The sequence below is a fragment of the Coturnix japonica genome, chromosome 3 (assembly GCF_054131305.1).
Source record: "Coturnix japonica strain WE chromosome 3, WE-NBRP24, whole genome shotgun sequence".
In the NCBI taxonomy this organism is placed as follows: domain Eukaryota; kingdom Metazoa; phylum Chordata; class Aves; order Galliformes; family Phasianidae; genus Coturnix; species Coturnix japonica.
The window spans coordinates 91,830,098-91,852,387 of NC_140665.1; the positions used below are offsets into that span (position 1 = coordinate 91,830,098).

General features: G+C 36.7%; 1 protein-coding gene across 8 annotated transcripts in view; it reads right to left on the bottom strand.

Moving 5' to 3' along the window:
- The window catches only part of ROCK2 (Rho associated coiled-coil containing protein kinase 2), an 89,661-nt gene that overhangs the window by 5,985 nt on the left and 61,386 nt on the right, over window positions 1-22,290 (bottom strand). For 4 of the 8 annotated variants that reach the window (XM_015859414.3, XM_015859415.2, XM_015859413.2 and 1 more), the window contains exons 7-32: window positions 19,539-19,677; window positions 17,752-17,843; window positions 16,804-16,963; window positions 16,081-16,144; window positions 14,313-14,392; window positions 13,951-13,999; window positions 13,274-13,409; window positions 13,083-13,174; window positions 12,597-12,843; window positions 12,174-12,280; window positions 11,590-11,749; window positions 10,724-10,884; window positions 8,735-8,919; window positions 8,251-8,320; window positions 7,567-7,670; window positions 7,230-7,416; window positions 6,851-6,944; window positions 6,628-6,722; window positions 6,017-6,196; window positions 5,623-5,791; window positions 5,067-5,243; window positions 2,832-2,902; window positions 1,779-1,867; window positions 1,147-1,225; window positions 672-933; window positions 51-264 (exon numbers count right to left, since the gene is read on the bottom strand). In XM_015859414.3, coding sequence (XP_015714900.1) covers window positions 51-264; window positions 672-933; window positions 1,147-1,225; window positions 1,779-1,867; window positions 2,832-2,902; window positions 5,067-5,243; window positions 5,623-5,791; window positions 6,017-6,196; window positions 6,628-6,722; window positions 6,851-6,944; window positions 7,230-7,416; window positions 7,567-7,670; window positions 8,251-8,320; window positions 8,735-8,919; window positions 10,724-10,884; window positions 11,590-11,749; window positions 12,174-12,280; window positions 12,597-12,843; window positions 13,083-13,174; window positions 13,274-13,409; window positions 13,951-13,999; window positions 14,313-14,392; window positions 16,081-16,144; window positions 16,804-16,963; window positions 17,752-17,843; window positions 19,539-19,677 — 3,463 coding nt within the window. Of the gene's footprint in view, window positions 1-50; window positions 265-671; window positions 934-1,146; window positions 1,226-1,778; window positions 1,868-2,831; window positions 2,903-5,066; window positions 5,244-5,622; window positions 5,792-6,016; window positions 6,197-6,627; window positions 6,723-6,850; window positions 6,945-7,229; window positions 7,417-7,566; window positions 7,671-8,250; window positions 8,321-8,734; window positions 8,920-10,723; window positions 10,885-11,589; window positions 11,750-12,173; window positions 12,281-12,596; window positions 12,844-13,082; window positions 13,175-13,273; window positions 13,410-13,950; window positions 14,000-14,312; window positions 14,393-16,080; window positions 16,145-16,803; window positions 16,964-17,751; window positions 17,844-18,009; window positions 18,252-19,538; window positions 19,678-22,290 lie in introns of those variants that run through there. The other 4 variants (XM_085542175.1, XM_085542174.1, XM_015859416.3 and 1 more) reach the window with 2 other exon arrangements.

A 22,290-nucleotide genomic window follows, 5' to 3' on the forward strand; every position in this document is an offset into this window, starting at 1 on the left:
TTACAGTAAAATGTTCTAAACAATAAAGTACATAGCAGCTCTTTTGTTACCTTGGCTTGTTTGGAGGAAGCTGTCGACTTGGTCGTCTGATGGACTGGTTTGGCTGTACCTTCATAGAAGTTCTGGGAGAAGATCTAGCAAAGGGGTCTGGTGCTGGAGGTTTCTTGGGTATTTTTTTCACCAGTCGGCTCACCCATTTTTGCTGTTCTTCTGTAGAATTAGCTAACAGTAGTAGATTCTTTGCCGTTGAAATATCATAATACACTGTAGTGAGAGTTTTTCAAATAAAAATGAATATTAATTCTTATTTTTCTGAACATGTCCTCCACATCAAAAATTTCACTAGATACTATGCATTTCCTAAAATTCACCATCGATTCACTCAGCAGTGCTGCACAACAAGAAGCCTTACAACAACCATGCTTTACCATGCCTTCCTGTGCAATGCTGACAAAACAGCTGGTATGGACCTATCCACTCATATGAGATTCACTCTCAACAGTGAGCTGATCCTCCTGTAGACACCTTCAGAAAATCTGACAGCTACATACCCACTGAAGAAAAACCTACCTGTTTAAGTTCAGTTGATGTCACAGACTAGGATTCTATGATCCACTAGCATGCCTTGAGACTCCAGCAACTATACACATATTCAAATATCTGCTAATTACCTTTGCAAGGTGCTATAATCTCTTCTTTTTTATCCATATGATCTTTGTGACATTTGATATGGCAACGACGACATTCTAGAGCAGGAGGAGGCTTAAACATATGCCAAAGAGGCTTCATACAAGCTTCACAATTGGTTGGAAAGTGATAAAGAGTAGGTATAAACTCATGTCCTTTGTGACAAATATAATTTGACTTCTCTCCCATAGGCTCCACAGGAAATTCCTGCTCCTTTTTGCTCTCTCCTTCATTGGCATATAGAATCTAGAATTAAAGCAAAATAATCTCAGTATTCCTAAGTGACAAACACAAATTCAGAGTAATTCCTGAATTTGAAAAACTGAAGAATAACACTGAAATGAATATTTTCAACAATTTTGTAGTAAACAGTTCAATTAGAGAAAGTTAGGGAAATACTGTTAAGAACATGATATGCCATGTTTGTTACGCTATAAACATTAATTTATTATCAAATACCTGGAATATCCTTGGAATTTCCTTGGCATCTGCTCTGTACACATCAGTCTGCGTAACCGGTCGGACATGGAATAATTTGCTATAAGAAATTAATTCAATAAAGACAAAAATTACCAAAATAATAATCCCGTCTTTCAGTCCCGCACATGAACTTTCAAGGCCAAAATAAACACAAGTCACAAATATACAATTTTTTTAATAAAAAAAAATGATAGCAATGAAAAGCTGACTTTAGCAATTGCTGGGAGCTTTCTAACACAATCCTCCGTTCACACTCCCAACCTACAAATAGCCATAATCTGTATTTATTAAGGAAATAAACTAATTGTATAACCCACTTATAAGCACGTGTTGTAGTGAAAATATACAAACACTGAAAATTACAGCCTCAGCTACAGATTTCTTCACACTTCTTGCTACAGTGTGTGTGTGAGACACATCTAGCTCAGCTGGTGGAAGCAGTTCCCTTATGCCATTTCAGTGCTGTGTGGGTTAACAAACATCTCAACAGAGCTAACTGTAAAAGTACACTTAGGTTGGTACTGTGCTCCAAGACCAGATCTTTCTAAAAGGCCTTTCTGACAAAGTCCACCTGCAAATCAGAGGAAGCAATCTTGCGTGATAATACTTACTCTATGTCTAATACCATATAGGGATTAGATTGTTCTTTATCTTGTTCACTGTCATAGAACAGGATCTTCTTACTGCTTACAATTACATACTGTTAGAAGAAAGAAAAGGATAAAACAAACATTATAATCCAGCTGATCACATTGAAAATGTCACAGCAGTAATTTTCTACAGTTTTATTAAATGGTAGCTAAAAGCACAATAGTAGTACTGTACCTGACTCCACACTTTGTCAGTAAATTCACTGCACTATGAAATTTTACTACCTGATGCATTAGTTTACATAATCATATTAATTGGTACACAAAGAAATGTAAGTATCTGTGTGGAGATCAAAATGCAAGTAAGAGAGATTAACAGGAAAACTTCTAGTTTCTAATTTACAGACTTAATTTTCTCTCAAAGCAACAATAATTACCATCTTAGGATGCCTACTTTACATGCGCAGCTCACAACTAATAGGCATCACACTCACAAAGATTAGAAAAGCTGGGTACCCGTAAGACCTCAAATTTCTAGAGTTTTATCCAGAATGAACAGTTTGACTGAGCAAACTGATAGCAAACTGCACAGGTTACTCTTTGGGTAAAGACCACCAAGAAGGGTACTGAAAAGCAATCAGTAAGTGAGAGCTGCACAGAGCAGGTGCACAGTCATTAGTTTTCTCTCTTAAATAAGGTATTTCTGAAAAGCATCTGTTTCCAGTCTACAATGAGTTCTACCTACACAGTGCTGTTGAGAACATACAAACAAATGTCTGAAGACTGTAAGTGGCTGTTTTCACCTCTGTCAGGACAAAAAGGTGCCTTAACAGAATTACATGTTCAGAGAATGGCTTGGGTTGGAAGGGACTTCTGAAGTTCATCTAATCCAACCCCTGTAACTCTCAGACATAGCTGTATAAGCTACTATACTTTATACATTTAAGTAATTACAAGAATATGTATCGTGAAGAACACGAAGGCGCTGAAAATCTGCAGTGAATATAAAATCCAAACTATGCATGAAACAATAAGAGATTTTAAAAAGAAAATGGTTGTATTATTATTGGTTACCTTTTTAACCCAACCAAATTTTTTAGTGTTATTTCGAACAGGTAGCGATAACCAGCCTTCCAATCTTGATTCTGGAAAACCAAAGCAAAACAGAACATGCAATGAAGAACATAAGTATACACAAAACAATCTTTTTGAGACTACTGTGCATTTAAAAATATGTATTGAAGATCAATAAAAAAGTAACAAAGCAAAGATGAAACATAAAACGTCTTGCAAAGTTTATCACAGTAAATTGTCAGAAACCAGTTAGTGTATTCCCCCATACAGCAATAATAAACAACGTGATTACAACAAACTAGTAGGTATGAGGAAGAAGGGGAAGAGCAAACTTGCAGTTATACCACATGCATTCCCTGAATTGTTATTGCTGTTATTTCTAAAGAGATTTTTAAAACTCTTTCAACCTTTAAGACTTACAAAAACGTTGTCTGAAGATATTAGTAAACCACACAACATTCAATTATATATAAAAGACAGAGCAAAGTACCACCACCAATGTACCTATATCCTCTCTACTAGAGGTAAAAATTCAGAAATTTTATATTCTAATTCATACTTCTTTTTTGCACTATGAATTTATCCATATTTCTAATTCTGCCTAAATCTCCTAGAATTTCTATTCCAGAGTAAGTAATTTTTGGCTACGCCCAAGGCCTTGCCTAAACTCAACTGCTTTTTCATGCACTTGTGATATTTAGTATTACTCCATCACATCAGTCAGATGCCCCATCCCTGCAGGCATTCAAGGCCAGGCTGGATGTGGCTCTGGGCAGCCTGGTCTGGTGGTTGGTGACCCTGCACATAGCAGGGGGGTTGGAACTCGATGATCATTGTGGCCCTTTTCAACTCAGGCCATTCTGTAATTCTATGATTCTACGATATGATATGATTTTATGACATTTATCTACAGCATCAACCCTTCAACTGTTGTTTGATGTACACATTTCAGCAATAACCAAAAGCCTGCCTTGCTCTCGGTAACATGTAGCATCTTGTAGCCTTTGCCACTATTTTTCACAGTACCACTATTTATAAAAATTTCTATCCAGTGTGGGAAGGAATTTTCCCCTTCCCTTTCTGAGTTAAAAATTCTGAAGCTCTTGATATTAACAAACATAAGGCCATAAAAGGACATGCCCCACAACTGCAAAAGCTATGTTCTTTCTCAAGAGATGGCACTGGCAGACCTGCGCCCAGATTTAATGTAGGTTAACAAACAACAATTGGATATTCATAGAATTTCTGTTATGTCTACAGGGACTTGAAAAATATTTACACAGTACGTCTGTAAGCACCAGGAGGAAAATAAACCCCACAATATCCTATCTCCAATTTGCTGCTAGAAAACAGTCCTAGTTTAGACATGATTGTACTTTAGAACAAAATAAAACCATGCACGTACCACAACAACAGCTAACAAGGAAAAAATATGTAAATACTTAGTGATGGTTTTAGCTGAGAATGAAGTAAGCACTGGACAGGCATTATGCTTTAGTCTGGTTTGAGGAAATAATGTCAACATTCCAAAACAAGTTCTGCCTTTGATTGAAAGACATTCACAATTTAGATGTGCCCCATGTAAAATACAGAAATATGTATGTAATTAGAAAATCCCATCGCTGACGTTAACACTAGGCAGAAGTGTTATTCACGACAGTGCTGTCATATAGAAAGAGTACAGAACTAATAAAACAGAGTTCTGTTTTACCAGAGCCATATAATTTCATTATATTCCTTATGCATCTGGGAAAACAAATTTAAATGAATTTTACTTGCCTCACCATAAAAGTATTGAATATAAGATTCAGTGTAAGGAGGAAAAAAAGAAGTTAATATTCAGAAGACTGAATTTCTATGACCAAGCAATGTACATTCAGAGTGTGAGGGCTGATACCTCAACACTTCACTGAAACACAAAGATTTGACTTTCTGGTATCCAGTATCTTAGGGTCATGCTGATAGCTGAAGATACTGGGCAGAGTCTTCCTTAAGGACAAGACAATAAGGAATAAGGATCTATTCAATGCTTTAGTAAAAACGGTGTTTTATAAATGGCAATAAGCATCTATAAATATTCAGGTAAAACAAGCCAATTACTTCATGTCAATTTTTCATGTCATTACAATGTTTACTGCCATTTTTTAAAAAAAGTAATGTATTAGTAAAAGTTAGTTATGAAATAGAGAAAAGGGAGCAATATAGACAACACCGAGCAGTTCTCAGGGATGTCACCTGTGCTATCAACTTCTGTAGGGCTTTGAGAACAAGACAAAGGTTCTTCTTCTGAGTCAGAATCAGAATCGAGAAGCATGCGAGAACTGGAAGGCTTAGTGGCAATACTGACAGAGGTGGAAGAGTGCTTGTAGGTAAAAGACATGGATTCCATAGTGTGGGATTGAGTGATATGGACTGAACATAAAGAATAAAGGAGGAAAAAGGTAGAAAAGAAGTCAAAACAGAGTCCCTAAAAAGAGAGTATTAGTTTTACATTTAATCACAAAACATAATAACTGCAAATAAACCATTGTAATTCAGATGAAAAAAGGATTAGTTGCAGTGTCAGACAATACCATCTTTTAAAGAAATGTCTTTAAATAAATTAAAGAATGAAGTATGATTACTGATAGAAGTAGTTAGTGCGTGGATAGTGAACTCTACCAAAACACTGATCGGTGATAGAAGCACTGTATTAAGACAGAAAGCCCCAGAAACATCAAATACTTCAATTTTCATGATAAAACAGGTAAGAAAACCAATTCATGGAGAAATATTAATACAAGTAACATACCAGGGAATCCATCATCTGCCTCAGCATCTCCAGGTCCGCTGCCTATGCTACTGTTGTCTAGACCAATGTGTAATGACTGTAGTTGTGACCGAAGCTGTTCAATGTCGCTGTCTTTGCTGTCCAGAGTCATTTGGAGTTCAATTCGAATCTGACTCTCTTCTGCTATTTGCTGAAAGGATAAAAGGTTTCCTACTGTCACAAAACTCAGATACTCAAAGAAAATGTAAATATAAAATTATGGAGACTTTGCAGTCAGTCTCAATATATGTGCTGCATCTTTCATTCAAGGAAATTCAGGAACAGAGACTGTACACACTACCTTAAAAGACCAAATAATTTCACAAAATGTTACAGAAAATGTTATCAATGTTTACACTTGTTAAGAGGATCTTACTGCCTGCATTTCATTGATTTCTTTCTGATATTTGATCATCATTTGCGTTAACTTCTCTCGTTCAGATTTCAGTTCCATGTGCAGTTTCCTATTTTCCTTTTCCTTCCGCCGCACATCGGTGTCAGCTCCACGTTTGACTGGACCCTTCCGATTCATGATCTCAGCCAACTTATTCACAGCCTTCCCATGGAGGAAAAAGAAGCAAAAAACAAACAAATAAATACAGAGATATGCTGCAAAGAAATACTCTTCTCTACTACCTGTGACCAAGCACTTCTAATCTAACTGTGAGCTAACATCTCTGCATATCCGGTAGCTGAAAGTTACTTGCATTAATCAAAACTGAATAGTGCCATTTTCACTTTAAACAAATGTTTTTTTAGAAGACTGCTACTCATTTAAATGCTCATCATTTTCAATTAGCTCATGGATTAAAATGCCACTTACTGTTAAAAACAACTGATATATCTACTTAGCATAGGCAAAAAAAGATAAATTTGACATATTTTACTTGATCAGGGAAAGAATGAAGTGTTAAGTTTTCTACTAAACATACAAACACTTTACTATTAAATCATGGGCACTTATCTCTTCAGACACATTTTGCCTACCTGGGTTTTCAGTGTTCTTTCATTCAACAGTTGTTTTTCAAACTGTGCTTTAATATTTCCTATATTTGCTTCTTCTTCTTTTAACTTTGCAATTTCTGTAACAAGGTTAATTCAAACAAACAAACAAAAATATATAAATGAAAGCACATTACAAAAGAAAACAGCACTTTTACAAACAAAACTGTAGGCATGATGAACTGCATTTGGATCAGGGAATACATACGTTCTTGTTCCTCCTTCAGTTTATTATTTAGTTCTTCTTTCTCATTAGCAAGATTAGCCACATCACTTGTTAGTGTTCTATTTGCTTCCTCCAGCTACAAAGAAAAAGTACATGTGACCATGTAGTTAAAAACACATGGCATATGAAAACACTACAGCATAAAAGGAAATGCTTCAGACAGAAACCAGATCAAGTATAAGATGACCAGCACAGGGGTACAGAAGAGTTACAGGGAAGAAACAGGGTACAAGATTTGTTTGTGTTTTTTTTGTTTTTTTTTTTAACTAGTTAATTCAAAGAAAATAAATAGTTTTAAATATCGGAAGGAGTTGCATAACAAATTTAAGTATGCTAAACTTAAACTCTGTCTATTACTCACAGAGGCTATGGTGGCATCCTTCTCAGTGAGTTCCTGTTTATGCCGAGCCATCATTTCTTTGATCTCCAGTTCTTTCATAATCTTCTCTTTTTCCAAATCTGAGTACTGTTCTTCAGCAATGGAACGTGCAAGTTGTTCTGAATCTGCTTTTGTCAAAGTGATTTCTAGTTGTGCTGCCAAGGAATCTCTGCAAATTATTGATACATACAGTTAACTCAAAAAATGGGAGGTTACTTAAAACAAAACAAACAACAAAACAAAACAAACCGCCAAAGCCCAGCTGAACAAAAATAGCAGAAAGCTGTCCTAATCTATATATTAACAATACAACCAGTACCTCTCATCCTGTAACTCTTGTATCTTTTGCTGCATCTCTTTACAAAGTTTGGTCTTTTCCTCACATTCTTCTTTAAGTTCTCGAACCTGTGTCTTATACAGAGTCTAGAATTTGAAGTAGGAAAGAAAAGGATGTGACTTACATAATCTAGCTTGAAGGCATACAAAAATTGATACAAGATGACATGGTATGCTGCTCTTTAACCATAGGCTCAGTTCAAGCATAACCATCCAAAGCTTACTCTGAATTTAATGATTAAGCAAAATCTCTCACTGGTTCTTTGCCAAGTTTGGTTATTATGCAATAACTTTATCCTAAGCCTTAAATACCACATGATTGTTTGAATACAGCTTCAGTGCTTCCTGGACCAGATGTGGACCAAAAGTCTTGAAACATCCAGAAAATTATTCACATGATGGAATGAGCTGCTCAACTTCTTCCTTCCCTTAACCTGAGCTTGGGATGCCCTTCTAAAGCTGGCACATTTCTTAATATGAACTCTTTCATACTGCTTAGAGATCAAGGAGCGGTAACAGGGCTGCAGTCAATTATGAAGGCAGACCCAGGAATAAGAATTAACTTTAAATTAGAGGGATGAAGAGCTTCATGGCTGAGAGAAGAAGAAAAGGTAACGTTATACCTAGTAAGCAGATTGGTATAAAAGTAACGAAGCATAAAACATACCGAGAAATACTGTTCAGCTTCAAGTTGGTCTTGAAGCTCTTTCATCTGTCCATCTGCATCTTGACGTTCTCTAGAAAGCAACAGAATACATCAAAGAAAAGACACGAAGATTCCAAACAAGTAAACAGGCTGCATTCACATTCTTTATATTCTGCAGTTCAATCTGAGTCTTTTTCAGTTTAATATTGTTAGCATACTAGCTAGAACAGTGTCACTGATAAAGCAAACAGCCACTGACAACCTCTCTTAGAATGTCAATATTTTTTTGCAATAAATCAATCAATTACCTCAGCCTTCTGCTAAATGCATGTCTCTTAACTCCTCCAATTATTCTGTTCTCCCCACCCCCCCATTTTCTTTTACACCTTCTTCTTTCAGGTTTTCAGCACAAATCTTCACGATCAACGTGGCTCTTGGCTTTTCAAAAAGAAAACTACAGCTCAGCATTACTTTAAAGAAAGTAAAATAGAGCAGATCTGCTTACTTGCGGAGTTCATTGTTTTGTTTCTCCAGACTTAATTTGATTTCCTGAAGATGGTTATTCTCCTGTTTTAGCTGCTTCTCTGACATTTTTAAGGTGTTGACCTGTTGCGTTTGCATCTTGAGGTCATTTTGAGTGAGACAACGCTTTTGTGTTTCTTGCTCTATTTTTAAAGTCAGGTTTTTAACCTAAAAAATAAACAGAAACATGAGGCTTATGAATCTACATAAGGAAGAAACATGTAAACACTGTTTCTTATTGACACTTCCTATACAATTTGCTCCAAATGCAATGCCTCCTACTTATTTCCATGTAAAGTACAACACATACAGGGAGCAAAATCACACTACATAATAGAGGAAATTCTCAGCTACTACTTTTCAACATCACCACCACCAGCTAAGCATTTTTGCCAGTGACAAACAAGAGCCTGAATGCTGCATTCATAAAAATCTATGCCAGTGGTGACTCATGTTTTAACAGCTGCTATAATGGCATTGTTGCTAGGAAAATGCTACCCATGCTGTCCATCTTTCATCGGTCCAAACAGATATAAGTCAGAACATGTCAAATCTGGACTATATATAGTGTGTGTGGTGGGACAGTCCAGATAAGACTGGCAGTGCATTCCATGGTCTTCAAATTAGTATGAGGCCCGGAGTTATCGTATTGCAAGAGAAAGATTGTCTTCTCCGACCTGACTCTAAGTTTGAGCTGTCAGCTTAGTCACTGTTGCGATGTTAAGGCCAGAGGTGATGGTTTGTCTTTGTTCCAGGAAATCCAGAAGCGTCATCAATTTCCTCTTCCATAAGACAGGGCACATCATTTTACCCACCGAGGGCTGCATACTGAACTTTTCTTTCTATGAGGAATTCACATGTTGCCTCTCCATGGACTGTTGTTTTGACTCTCACTTGTAGCATGACATCACATCTCATTGCTGGTAATGATGCGATCCAGGAAGCTCTCACCTTCAGCCTTGTTCTGGCTTAATAGGTCTTGACAAAGTTTTATATGGTGTTTCTTCTGCTCCTGTGTGAGCATTCATGGGACTCACCTGGTGCAAATTCTGCAGTATTCCACCATTGTCACTAATGCAGTGAAGCCAATACCCAGCTCCAAACACCCTAATTGTAATCCTCAGATGACCTGATCAAGATACATTTTGTAGTATGAGAGCCATGCATGGATATCTTGAATGTTGTTTGTCTTCAACATCACTGTTGCCACTGCTGAAACACACCACTCATCACCTCACGAGCTCACATCTACTGTTTGGTCTCCAGAAACATTCAGCAAGTGTCAGTGAATGTAAATGAGTACATTTTTTCTGCATGGAGGAACTGAATGAACCTTTGCTTCATAAGCACTTCCATGTCTGATGGCATTTTGTCAGACCCTTTTGTTTGGTCCCTTTGCTGCCATCTGTCACAAGGCAGAAATGTTCAGCCTCTACTGCTATACCACCAACATCCACCTATGAGACTGTGGGCCAACATAATAAAATAGGAGGCATTACATTTGGAGCAGTCCTCATACATTATTGTACAACATGCATGTTTTTTAATAGTTAAATCTATTTCTCTCTATATATACACTTATAATGTACATATATATGTATCTTTGCTTATCTTTATTACTATATATAACTTAATTATGTCTGCATATATATATGTATATATAACTTTATTATGTCTTTGTTATGTCTATAATAAAGTTATTAGCACACAATAGATAACCTAGTCTTTCCATGTATTAATTTCTTAGCATCCTACATTCCAGAATAAAAACTCTGATATCAGTACTGCTGGAATACTTTAGAAGAACAAAACTACTCTGTAAAGTTGGCTTTTTAAAGCTCCAAACACAAAGAAGTAAGAATTGCTGCCGTTTACATTCGCAAACATCCTAAATATCGCTATAACAAAAGGAGAATTCAAAGACATTTAAAATTAGTTTCCACTTAAGACTTCTATTGTCACTGTTACATACATCTTCATTTAGTTTATCCTTTTGCTTAAGGAGTTCATTTATTTTCTGTTGTGATTGTTTGAGATCACAATCCAACATGGAGCGCTGCTTTTCGGCTTCTAACAACCTATTTTCCACTTTTTGCTTCAAAGCTCTCTCTTCCAAAAGTTTCTTCTCCATTTCTGTGAAGAAAGAGATTTAAGGTCAATCTGCAGACGAGTCAAAGTACAACAGGAAGTTTAAAGGGGTGAAGGAGGTGAGAAAGAGCATCTACCCACATTAACAACATGTAACATGGTTGTCAGTTACGACAGAGATTGCTGAAAAGTGATTCATTAAATTTTTCACAGTAAACTGTGGAAAAGCACCCCAGAGCATTCCTTGCACAAATTTCTGCCTTAGGACTATTACTCATCAGTTGCAATACAAAATCCAGTTTATTTTCAAGACGTTTGAGAGGGATAAAAGGGTGGCTTTCCTCTTAAAGAAATATTTTCTATCTATAGATCAAGCATTACTTTGACTGTGATAATCTGAAATCAACTAAAGAGTCGAAGCTGTTGAGGAAACTGATGGACCTAATGACTCATATGGTACATCTGAATCACTTTTCTTTTTTGAAACATAAATGCCATATCACAGAAAATGAATTAATGACACTGGCAACAGGAATTCTGTTTTATTCGAAGAGACTAAACCTGCCTGACCGTAACCTAGAAGAACAAAGACCGAAGGATTACAACTGATTTACAAAGCTAATTATATTTAAAAAGAGCAGGGGAATAGAGAAAACATGACTACATTTAAACTTCTATTGCCATTCAAAAATGTTATTACCTACCCTCAATAATTTATACTTAGGTCTAACTGTGATGTCAAACACATACCTTTCATGGCTTCAGATTTTGCCTCCTCTATAGATTCATAAATCTTATTTTTGTCTGCCAGTCGTGCTTTTGTGGCCTTATGTTCAGCTTCCTCTTGCTCGAGGTTCTGCTGCATAACTTTGAATTTGTATGTCATATCTATTTCCATGTTGCTCTTTTCCTGTTAAACAAGAAAAGGGCATTAAAATAAAATATTTAGTGTGTCAGGTTAGATACAAAACTTCAGACAACATTAACATTATGGCTTGGAAGTATGCAGAAGACACAGCACAGATCCTGATGTCATAGGAATTCCCTTCTGCTACCCAGAGAGAAGCACTGATAAAGAGCTCTAGAAGTATATAGCGATGTTCCCAGCTGTAAAATATTATAGAATTATTAGTATTAGCAAAATCTTCTTTCTTTCTTGTCTTCTTTCCCCACTTCTCAAACTTCAAAATCAATGAGAAAAATCCACAGAGAAAGAACTGATGCTGAAAACAAGGCTTACGTTTTCACACAGACTTTGTCTCCATGTCTCAATTAAGGAAATCCCAACCATACACAGGAATGTACCGCAAATGTTCACAAGGAACTGTTGTTACCTTTTCTAAATCTGTAAGTTTTTCTTGCAATTGCCTTTTCTCCATTTCTAGTTTGGCTAATGCACTCTTTCCATTTTTTACTTCTTCTTCCAGGCTTGATATTCGACCTAATAAACGAACAGAACATTAATGATGCTGGGCAGTGTGTGAAAAAACATGTACTATATTGACTGATTGACAAAATGATCTGGTTATAACTGTTAAGACTCATCACAGTGGTTCTAGAAATCATCAGTAACACACACTTTCATCTTAAGTATTTCCCCACTTATTTTCTCTATAATGCATGTCCTAACTTAAACAACACTGTATAAAACAGAGCTCTAATTTAGTTTCTGTCTGAAACTCAAATAACAGCACCAGAACGCGGTTTTAGTCCTGAAGCCAGACAAAAGCTCGACTTCAGAACACTTGCTACAATACCTTGTAAATCACTGATAATCTCTGATCCATGACTTCGATCTCTCCTTTCGGATTCTAGTGCTGACTGAAGATTGAGAAAGTCCTTCTCCAGTTTGAGTTTAGCATTCTCGAGCAGGCAGTTCTTATCCTGCAGTTCTCGATTATTAGCTTCCAACTGCTGGATTTGCTTTGTACTTTCAGTCTGGTTCTTCCTTAACCTGGCTGCAGTTTCAGACTCTGATCGCAGCAAAGAATTGGCTTCATCCAACTAGGATTGATAAAAACATACTTTAGACTGAACAATTAAAACATAACATCCACCACTGCTATTATATTTCATCTAATAAACCAAAGAAATAAGGGCCTATTTCAAGATTACTTCTGAATATGAATACATGACAAGAAAGAACAGCTTTTAGAATTCCATTATAACTCCCATCATTACCAATAAACTCTGAACTTCAGAAAGTGATTATTATACAATATACATATATAAAGTTTGCATGCCTGTCTTTGTAGTTGGTTGATTTTCTCATTGGATATTTGAGAGTTCTGATTCCTCTTTTTTAAATCTTCAAGCTGATCTTTCAAGCTGTTAACTAAAACAAAAACAATTCCGTTAATAGCTGCAGTGAAAAAGATTTTCTCTTTTAAAACCCTACATCAAAACAGAACCCTTCGAGCATGGTTCAACATACCTTCGTTCTCTAAATTGCGTTTCTTATCTGCCTCATGTTCTGCTTTTCTCTGGTATTCTGTATTCTTATGCTGAAGAAGAGCCTTTTCCCTTTCTAGCTGTCTGACTGCAGACTCTACATTTTTCCTTGAAGTTATCTGGATATATTTAAAAGAACAAAACAAAACACATTAATTACGTACAGAATCTTGGCAATCTTCAAGTGATTAAAAGGCAGATTTGGTTTACTTATCGAAGTGGAAAAAAGACACGTGCCGTTTGCTTCTTGCAAACACAGTGCATCAGAACATTTGAACACATTCACCCATCCGAGACCAACTACAGCCAGCTTTTATCACTCTAAGACTGTATGATGGTTTGCATTCAACAAATGCTGTAACTTGCCTAGCAGCAATGAAACATCCAGGTACTGTAAAAGCTCAGCATGCACCTGTATGAACAATACATTATGTTGTACATACCCTGTGCAGATGTGATACATGTGCAGTAGGCGTTAAAGTGCAAAGCTGGGCAGTCCTTTTACCGACACAGATAGAACACACTCCAAATACCAACAAATCAACTGGTGTTACTTGCCATAAATACACAGCTACCAAAAGTAACCTGCTGGCTCCTAAGGAAAAAACTCAGATACAAAGCTGAAGTTTTAATTCCGGTAATTGGTAATGACTGACTCACCTCTTCATCCAGCTCTTTCACTATCTTCTCTAAACGAGTATTAGCAGACCTGAAGGAACATGAAAAATATCTTTAAACCTTTTTGACCACACACAAAAAACAGGGTGTTTGGATATGTTCAATTAATTTTCCCTAAGATATTCTATTTTCAGCCATCACATTAAACATCTAGGGCTGGGAAAGTCACTCAAACAATAGACACATTCTTATGGAAGTACAGAGATAAAAGGGCAGTGGGGGGAGGTGTAGGTAAGGTAGCCCCAAGGGAAGTAAAAATGTTTAGCTTTAAGTTATTCAAAATCATGGTATAATATAAATAATAGTTCTTCACAAACATATCAACCACGTTAAGACAATCTCACCTGTATTTCTGTTCTAGTTCATCTTTGGCTTGCAATTCATTACTGAGTTGTTCTTCTAACTTGCTTAGTTTTTTCTGAAACTGAGTAAAAAGCAAAAAAAACCCCAATGATCTTTAAGTAAGACTGTAATCATATGAAAACACTGTAAAGCAGCTCAATAACATAAAAAGGGAAAGCAAGGAAAATAATTTAACCTTCAGTTATGATTTTTAATTCATCAGCAGATTATTTCATCTCTATTTCTCACCTTTACAAGTTACTAATCTTGATCGTTTCTATGACAGAAAATTTGCTACATGCTGTATTAAAGCCGACCATCACACAATTACGTGGCACAAAGTGCCAGTCATAACATCTCTTTATGCAAAAAATTGTTGCTTCTGATCCTTTTCTGTGCTCTTTCCCTGTGTGGAGTCTTTTTTAGCTGGAGAACAACTATTGGGACAGTCACTTAGTGTCTGGATAGTGAGTTAGGAGATCTGGTTTAGGGGTTTTCTGTAGGTATGGTGGAGGGAGGATGGTTGGACTAGATGATCTTACAGGTCCTTTCCAACCTTGTGATTCTGTGATTCTTCCACATATGATTTAAAAATTAAAAGATGGGGGGGAGCATATGGCCAAACTGGACAACATTCAGAGAACATTGCGAAACGTGCCCCATGCCCTCACACAGAGAGGAATTCTTTCACAAGCAGAATATTAGAAACAGTTTTAAAGTTTGGGATTGTTTTGTTTTGCTTAATATAAAAAAGATCTTATGAATCAAATACCCCAAAATTAAAAAAAAAATAGATTATAAAACACCAATTTTGGAATTGCTTCACATCTTCAGGCTTTCAAACATCTTTTTTCCCCTCCCTTATCCCTCTACTACTCCCCACATGTAACATGCAAAATACTAAAACCCCCAAAACAGGGACACTGAAAAAGACATAAAAACCTTGGGAGTCACTGCTTGGGAAAATGAGAATGGAAAAAATAAGCATTCACATTTAAATTTAGGTTGGCCAATACATCACGCGTTTCCTTTTCAAACTTAAACTATTAAGTAAGTTTTAACAAACTGCACTTGAATAACACAAATGGTTACGTGTGGTAATGAAGTTTAATACATGAGAAATTAGTAGCATTCTCCTCTCAACTGCATATTCAAATTCAGTTGGCAACCTTCAACAGCTCAATAAACATGCCGCACACACTCACTTCAAGTGAGAGATTTATGCTCAATAACATTCCTTTGTCACTATAGTTGACAATTTAATTTTCCAAACTCTGGTTAAATGTGCCACAAATCACATTTGCGCAGCCAAAAACCACAACCTTTCCAAGGGCGATGCTGTTTGGGGCAAACAGAGCCCTACACATTTGTTTTGAAACCAAACTGTAAATGCCAGAAGAATCATAGAAGAACGTGTACTCATTCATCCTTACAGTATGGTACCTTTACATTTGAGCACAACAGTTCATTCATAAGCTGGTACAATCACTTCACTGTTAACTGTTTGGTGAATAAACATCTACAGTACTTAATGATATATCATGTTCACACAACCTAAGTGGGAATTATTTGATTCCTTTCATAACTCAAATATATTCACCTCCTTGCTGTCCTCTAGATAGTAATGGTTGTTTTTATTGAGGAGCATTAACAGAGTGCTCCCCAGAATATCTGATTCCTCGTTTTCAACTTTGCCTCCTCCTGACAGATTTAACAAAAATAGTTAATGAGTCCTTAATACTTACAGAAAAAATAAAAAAAGGCACTAACCTCATTTTTACTAGATTGCACCGATTCATTTTCTCTGCAAGACTGAGAGGAGTCACTTAGCAACCTGTCAAAAACAAAAACAAATCCCTCCTGCCCTTATTCAAGTTTTCAACAACTCTGGCAACCTCCCCAATAAACACATTTCTATCTTTTCTCTCAAGCCTTATTTTGTCCAAACCGATTCTCAGAATGAAGCCTGTTTTACTCCAGTGAACCTTTCTGATCTGAGCCTTTTTAGAACTAAGACTAATGTATAAGACATTTTCAAATCCATATCAGCTTATCAGTTTTACTTAATACTCACAATTCTTTCAAATCTATTCAGATACACTGAATAGGACTTATCAAACAAAATAATGGCATGTAGATAGCAATTGATGCCCCAGCAAGCTATTACATTGCATAAATGTTTTTCTGAAGACCCAACATAAAGCAATTTTAGAGCTAAATTACAAACCCAGCAGTATCTTAAACCTACAACAGATTTTAAAAGACACTATATATATTTTTATGCATATAAAATACTATTTATCTCATAAGAATTATCGAGATAATCACAACTGATACGTTCTACTTAAACTCTGCATATTCTATCTTTACAGTTGAACAGAAATGAATATCAAGCAATGAATAAATTAAGTATCTAGAGTAAAAAAGGAAGGATAGGTTATATGAGAAATTTGCAAGTATATTTCTAAAAATGCACATTAAAGTCTCACATACAAATTATCTCTATAGTAGGTAAATCCTATAAAAGGCAGCTGGTTTCCCACAAAGGCTTTGGGAATTGGAAAGGTTTCCACGTCTCCCTTGTCATCCTCAATGTCATCGAAATTACTGCTGTCTATATCACTGCTAAGCTCAGGAACAACAGGAGCAGCAGCTACAGAAAGGAGAGAAAAGATCAACTTAATTCCAAGATTCAGCCTATAATGTAAGTTGTTCTGCTAGGTAAATGCATAATAATCATGCAGCAGATCTCTAAATATTACTGTAAAGACTGTATTTTTTCCCTAAATCAAAGTATTTTTACATTTACATTAGTTGCTCAAAACATGGCATATCTAATGCACACAATGTATTTGCAAAGGTCATCACGTTTTAGAGTGAAACACTAAATATAATCACCATGTTAAGAAACTTCAGTAAATGTCTCTTTAGAAGTTCTGATCAAGCTCATGAATCAAACAGTTGTTTTTCTCCCCCCCCCTCCCTCCCCCCAAAGCAATCAAGTTCACAATTTCTTGAACGAAAGGCAATGAAACCAACAAGCCTTAGCCACAGATTAAGAAAAAATTGAGATTAGGGAAAAAAAACAGACAACCCATCAAAACAACAATAACAAAAGACAGACAGAAATAGAATGCAACGAGCAGCTTTTCTGCTTAGATTTCTAAAACATACAGTTCTGCTATTCAAAACAGAAAAGCATGAAGTAAAATACAATGAATATCAGACTACTTTCAGAAAGGAGACATTTCTCCTAACTCCTACCTATACAGGTTTTAGAATATAAATGAGAAATAAGAAAATTCAGGCAAAATTCATGATAGATAGAAAACATTTACTTAGTTCATACAGCCTTAAAGTATTTTTCATTTGTGTTATTACTGTTAATTAGCCTTATGCAAACACTGAATAAAAATATAACTTTAAAGCTAATCTACTTACTCTCTCGGATGTTGTCCCAATTCCACTGATCACTCTTAAAGAAAGGGTGATGCTTTATTTCTTCTACCCCATTTCTCCCAAGTCGCACGTCCCTGAACATAGCAATTAAGCCAAATTCACGTTAGGAAAAACAGCACTTGTTTAGCTTTTATTATAACTTGCTCACACGCGGCAAAGAAGCTGTCAGTAAAGATTTTCTGTATAAAACACATTAATGGTCAAATAAAAAAAAAAAAAAAAAAGGAAAAACACACCAACCCACGATCCGTAGTTTCTCTTATGAAAATGTATTTATATAAAAATATATAATATCCACTCTCCCTCCGACTGCTTAAATGTCCATAAGTTGGAGTCTGCCACGTGGGGAGAAAAGCAAGAAAGAGAGCACTAAGGCAAAAGCTGAGAAGAAACTCAAAAGAAAAACAAAACGCCAGCACCGTAGGGGAAGAAGAAACTGCCAAGCACCGGTGTCTGCCAAACCACATGACAAACCTTAGGACTCAAGTGGAGGAAGGTCTAACTTACTGCACAGAACAGTGATTCAAGGCTGAACTGAAATAAATATTTTTAGAATTCCATCCTCTGCCCCATAACTAACCCTGACACGTCTTTTGCTGATATTTACAATGAAGTAAATCTCAACTTCAAAAAGAAACTTCTAGTTTGACCAAATGAAATCTCTCCTAAAACGATCTGCAAATAGAAAACATAAAACCAATGCGTGCAACAGAACTAATAAATCATAGGGTGGATGCTTATTCCTTCTTGTCCCTCTAAGTGCCTCATCGCTGATCACGCACACAGAAAGAAGGCATCTGTTTCAAATAAATTGCTTGAGCGCTGCGTTAAATATAAACAGGAAGACAAACACACGTAGGGGAAATAAACCTCGCTGCACTCATGTTATTCAATTCTGCTCCTGTTTTCTCTCTGCCCTGCAGCTATGGAGGGTTAGAAACACTTAAAGTATATCTTTACGGAGCAGAACAAACAATCCTTTCTGTGAATATAAAAACCATTATAAGGCAATTTATTCATTTATGATTGTTGCTGGTTTTTCTCCTGCTGATCCCTCCCTCCCTACAAGCTGAACATTTGGCTGCAGCCAAACTGAGGTGACACATTATCAGTCCGGAGTTAAATCTGAACCTACCATGTCATCTTCTTTAATCAGAAAAATCTAATGTAACCTCTGCTTTCTGGCACTAAAGAAAATTTAAGAGTTCACATCAAGAATGAGCTTATACTAATTAGTATCAATTAAAAAAAACCTCAGCTCCATGAAGGAAGAACTTGATGATTTATATACACCCAGGACAACATCTTCTTTCTCTATTAGCTACACTTGTCAGTGAGTAACACCAGATAAAAGAAAAAAGTTGGAATATTCTATAAAATTTCAGACAAACTTGGTAAATATATGCTTGTTTTCACAAACGTATGGTTTCATTTTTTATAAGCAGCGTCCACTTCAACACAACCATTTGGTCCCTGCCTTTTGGGGCTTGAAAACTACTTCCAGCCCTACAGGTTTGTTGCTCTGTTTCACACCAGGACACAGCTGGATTTCTTCAGCAGAGCACATTGTATCAAGAGCAGCCAGAACCCGGGCAAGAAACAAAATAGAACACCTAGAAAAGTACCCCATAAATAAAAACAATGTGTGGATGATTTTGCAGAGGATAACTGAAGAGAGATCAGTTAAGATACTGGAAATCACTTTTAAAATGCACACGTGTTAATACAATTTAAAACAGAAATAGAACCAAAATAACACATGCACATACCTGTCAGTTAAGAAGGCACAGATGAGGTTCTTTGCATGCTTAGAGATTTCTACATCATCTGGGAAATGTAACGAATTCTTGTGATCCATAATTTTACTGTATGTCCCTACTAAGGAGTCTGCATAAAAAGGAGTATCACCTGAAAACGAAATGGTAAACTTCTTATGATTCTGATAACGTTCAAGTACCGTAAGATGAAGACAAAAAAGAGAAGAGGTACAAACTCTACAAGTAGTTTTGCCTAAAGCTGTTTTTAATGAGGGAAATGGAGAGAATATGCAGAGTACGGAATAAAATACTACTAAAAATGTTCTTCTGACAAAACACCTTTACATACTGAATTATACATTTTTCATACTCATCTTACTACCAAAAATGTTGCCAAGTGATTTGTATATTTTGTTCAACCTGAGTAGGGTCACCGTTCTCTAATGTACATGGCGGATGATACATAGATGTAACGACCTCTTTATGCTCCGTGATGGGCGCAAGGGACTGAACCTCATAAACAATTTGCAAATACACATCCCTTGTAAAGCCTCCACCATTGCCCTCCTGAGAGCATTTCAGAGGCAGGCGGGCCAGCCCTGCCCATAGAGCTGCCTGGGGAGCCTGCAGAGTGAGTCAGGCACTACTAAACTTGCTGACTGCTGAACTGTATCAGCTTGGGTGCCCATATTAGCACGGCCAAGGCTGAGATTTTAAAAGCCACCTTTCTCACCTGAAGTTCAAAGTTCAGTTAATTTTAGTTTCTTTGCTGACATAAACACAGAATTTGGCAGCAAACTGAATACGGGCCAAAAGTGTGTCCTCACAGACAGGTCTGGCCATACCCTGGGCTGCACCAGGTCCAGCACTGCCACTGGGAGAGGGGTGGGCTTCTCTGCTCTGCTCTGCACTATGTGGTCTGATGTCCAGCACCACCTCACCTCCAGAGTTGGGCAGCATCAAATACTCCAAATCATTTCACGCAATCATAGAACCCTAGAATCAAAAAGGTTGGAAAAGACCTCCAAGTCCAAATGTCCACCTGCCACCAACATCTCTCCACAGACACCTCCAGGGAGAGTGACTCAACCACCTCCCCAGGCAATCTCATTGATGCCTGTTTCATAATAGCAGTGTACGTGGGAGTAGATCTGTCTTGAATAGCCTAATTATTTCTAGTTCAGTTACAAGAACCAGAAAAGCTATACAGTTATCTAAGAGAAGTTGCATGTTTCTTCAAACACTGTCAAATGAATCTGACATGAGCCTCAAACACTGTGTTTGCAAACAAAGTCGCTGAAGGAAATCATGTTGGCGCTGTTAGACAGGAAATACAACACAGGTTGGAATAAGATGATGAATAACAAATAAGCAAAAAAAAAAATTATTACAGGGCATAACTAAGCCTTGTAATTTTCAGTATAAAGGTGAAGCAGATTTCAAAAGCATTTCAAAAAGACTGTGCAGGTAGAAAATCATATACACTTTGCAGAGGCAGAAAGAAGCTCAGATTAACTTAAAAAAGCAAGGAGACTGGAAGACTTCACAAAAAGCCAGAAGTGTAAGGATGGAATTCAACAGAAGTACAGTGTTAATCACAAGTTCAGAACTGCAACAGAAACAAAACTGTTATTTCACACCCATCTGAAGGTGTGAAAATCACAGAGTGAATGAAAGCAAAGACTCCAGTCTAGAATGTAAGGAGAAAAAAACATTGAGTAGAGAAGGAAAAAAAGCTGTAAAAATAGCATAGCTTCAAATACTGTAACAAGATAGACAGCCTGTGGTAGGAAAAATGCATGAGATTTATGAAATGTTAGAAATTTCTCAATGCACAACTCCAAATTTTAGGAGAAACTGCACCAAATGTAAGCCCCCTCTGCTTAGCAACTCATAGTGAAAGCCTGGGATAACATCATGATGACACAGTGAAATGCAGCAGGATTTTTGTTCAGAACAAGTAGAGTACCTCCTTTATGTAGGTCTGCAGGTCTGCTCCTGATACAGTAACAACAAGGGGATCATCATCTCAAATGCAGTTTAAAAACAAAAAAAACCCATACATCAAGCCCTGAGAAAACATTTCTGGGCATCTATGTTATAGAATCATAGAATTGCTCAGGTTGGAAAAGACCTTAAAGATCATCAAATCCAACCACAACCTAACCATATTATCCTAACAACCCTCTGCTAAATCACGGCCGTGAGCAAATGTCTGATATTTTTATTACTGAAGAAATTCATGTATTGCTAAAATCATTTATGAGACTATTAACTACAAGATATATATTTGTACACCAAAATGGCTTAATTCCCAAAGTCGAGGAGATTTCAATGGCAGCATATACCAAAGTATGAGAAAGGTTGTGGATGCTCTGTCCCTTGAGGTGTTCAAAGCCAGGTTGGATGGGGCCCTGGGCATCCTGGATTAGTACCAGATCTGGAGGTTGGTGGTCCTGACTGTGACCAATGGAGCTGGAACGTGGTGATCCCTCAGGTCCCTTCCAACCCAAGCCATTCTATGATTCCATGAAAGCATCTTCCAGGGCTCAGGATGCCAGAAGCATCATCACATCTGCAATATTCCCACAGCATGCTCATATGTATTTTGAATAATTACATGCTCAATTCCCTCTTTCTGTAATCGGGCTGTAATAATGATCTTCTGAGTATTTTAAGTTGCATATGACTCATGTCCTTAACTGATTATATTCTATGTTGCCATAGCAATCCAGTGTATTTTATTGGAAAATCCTGACACAAG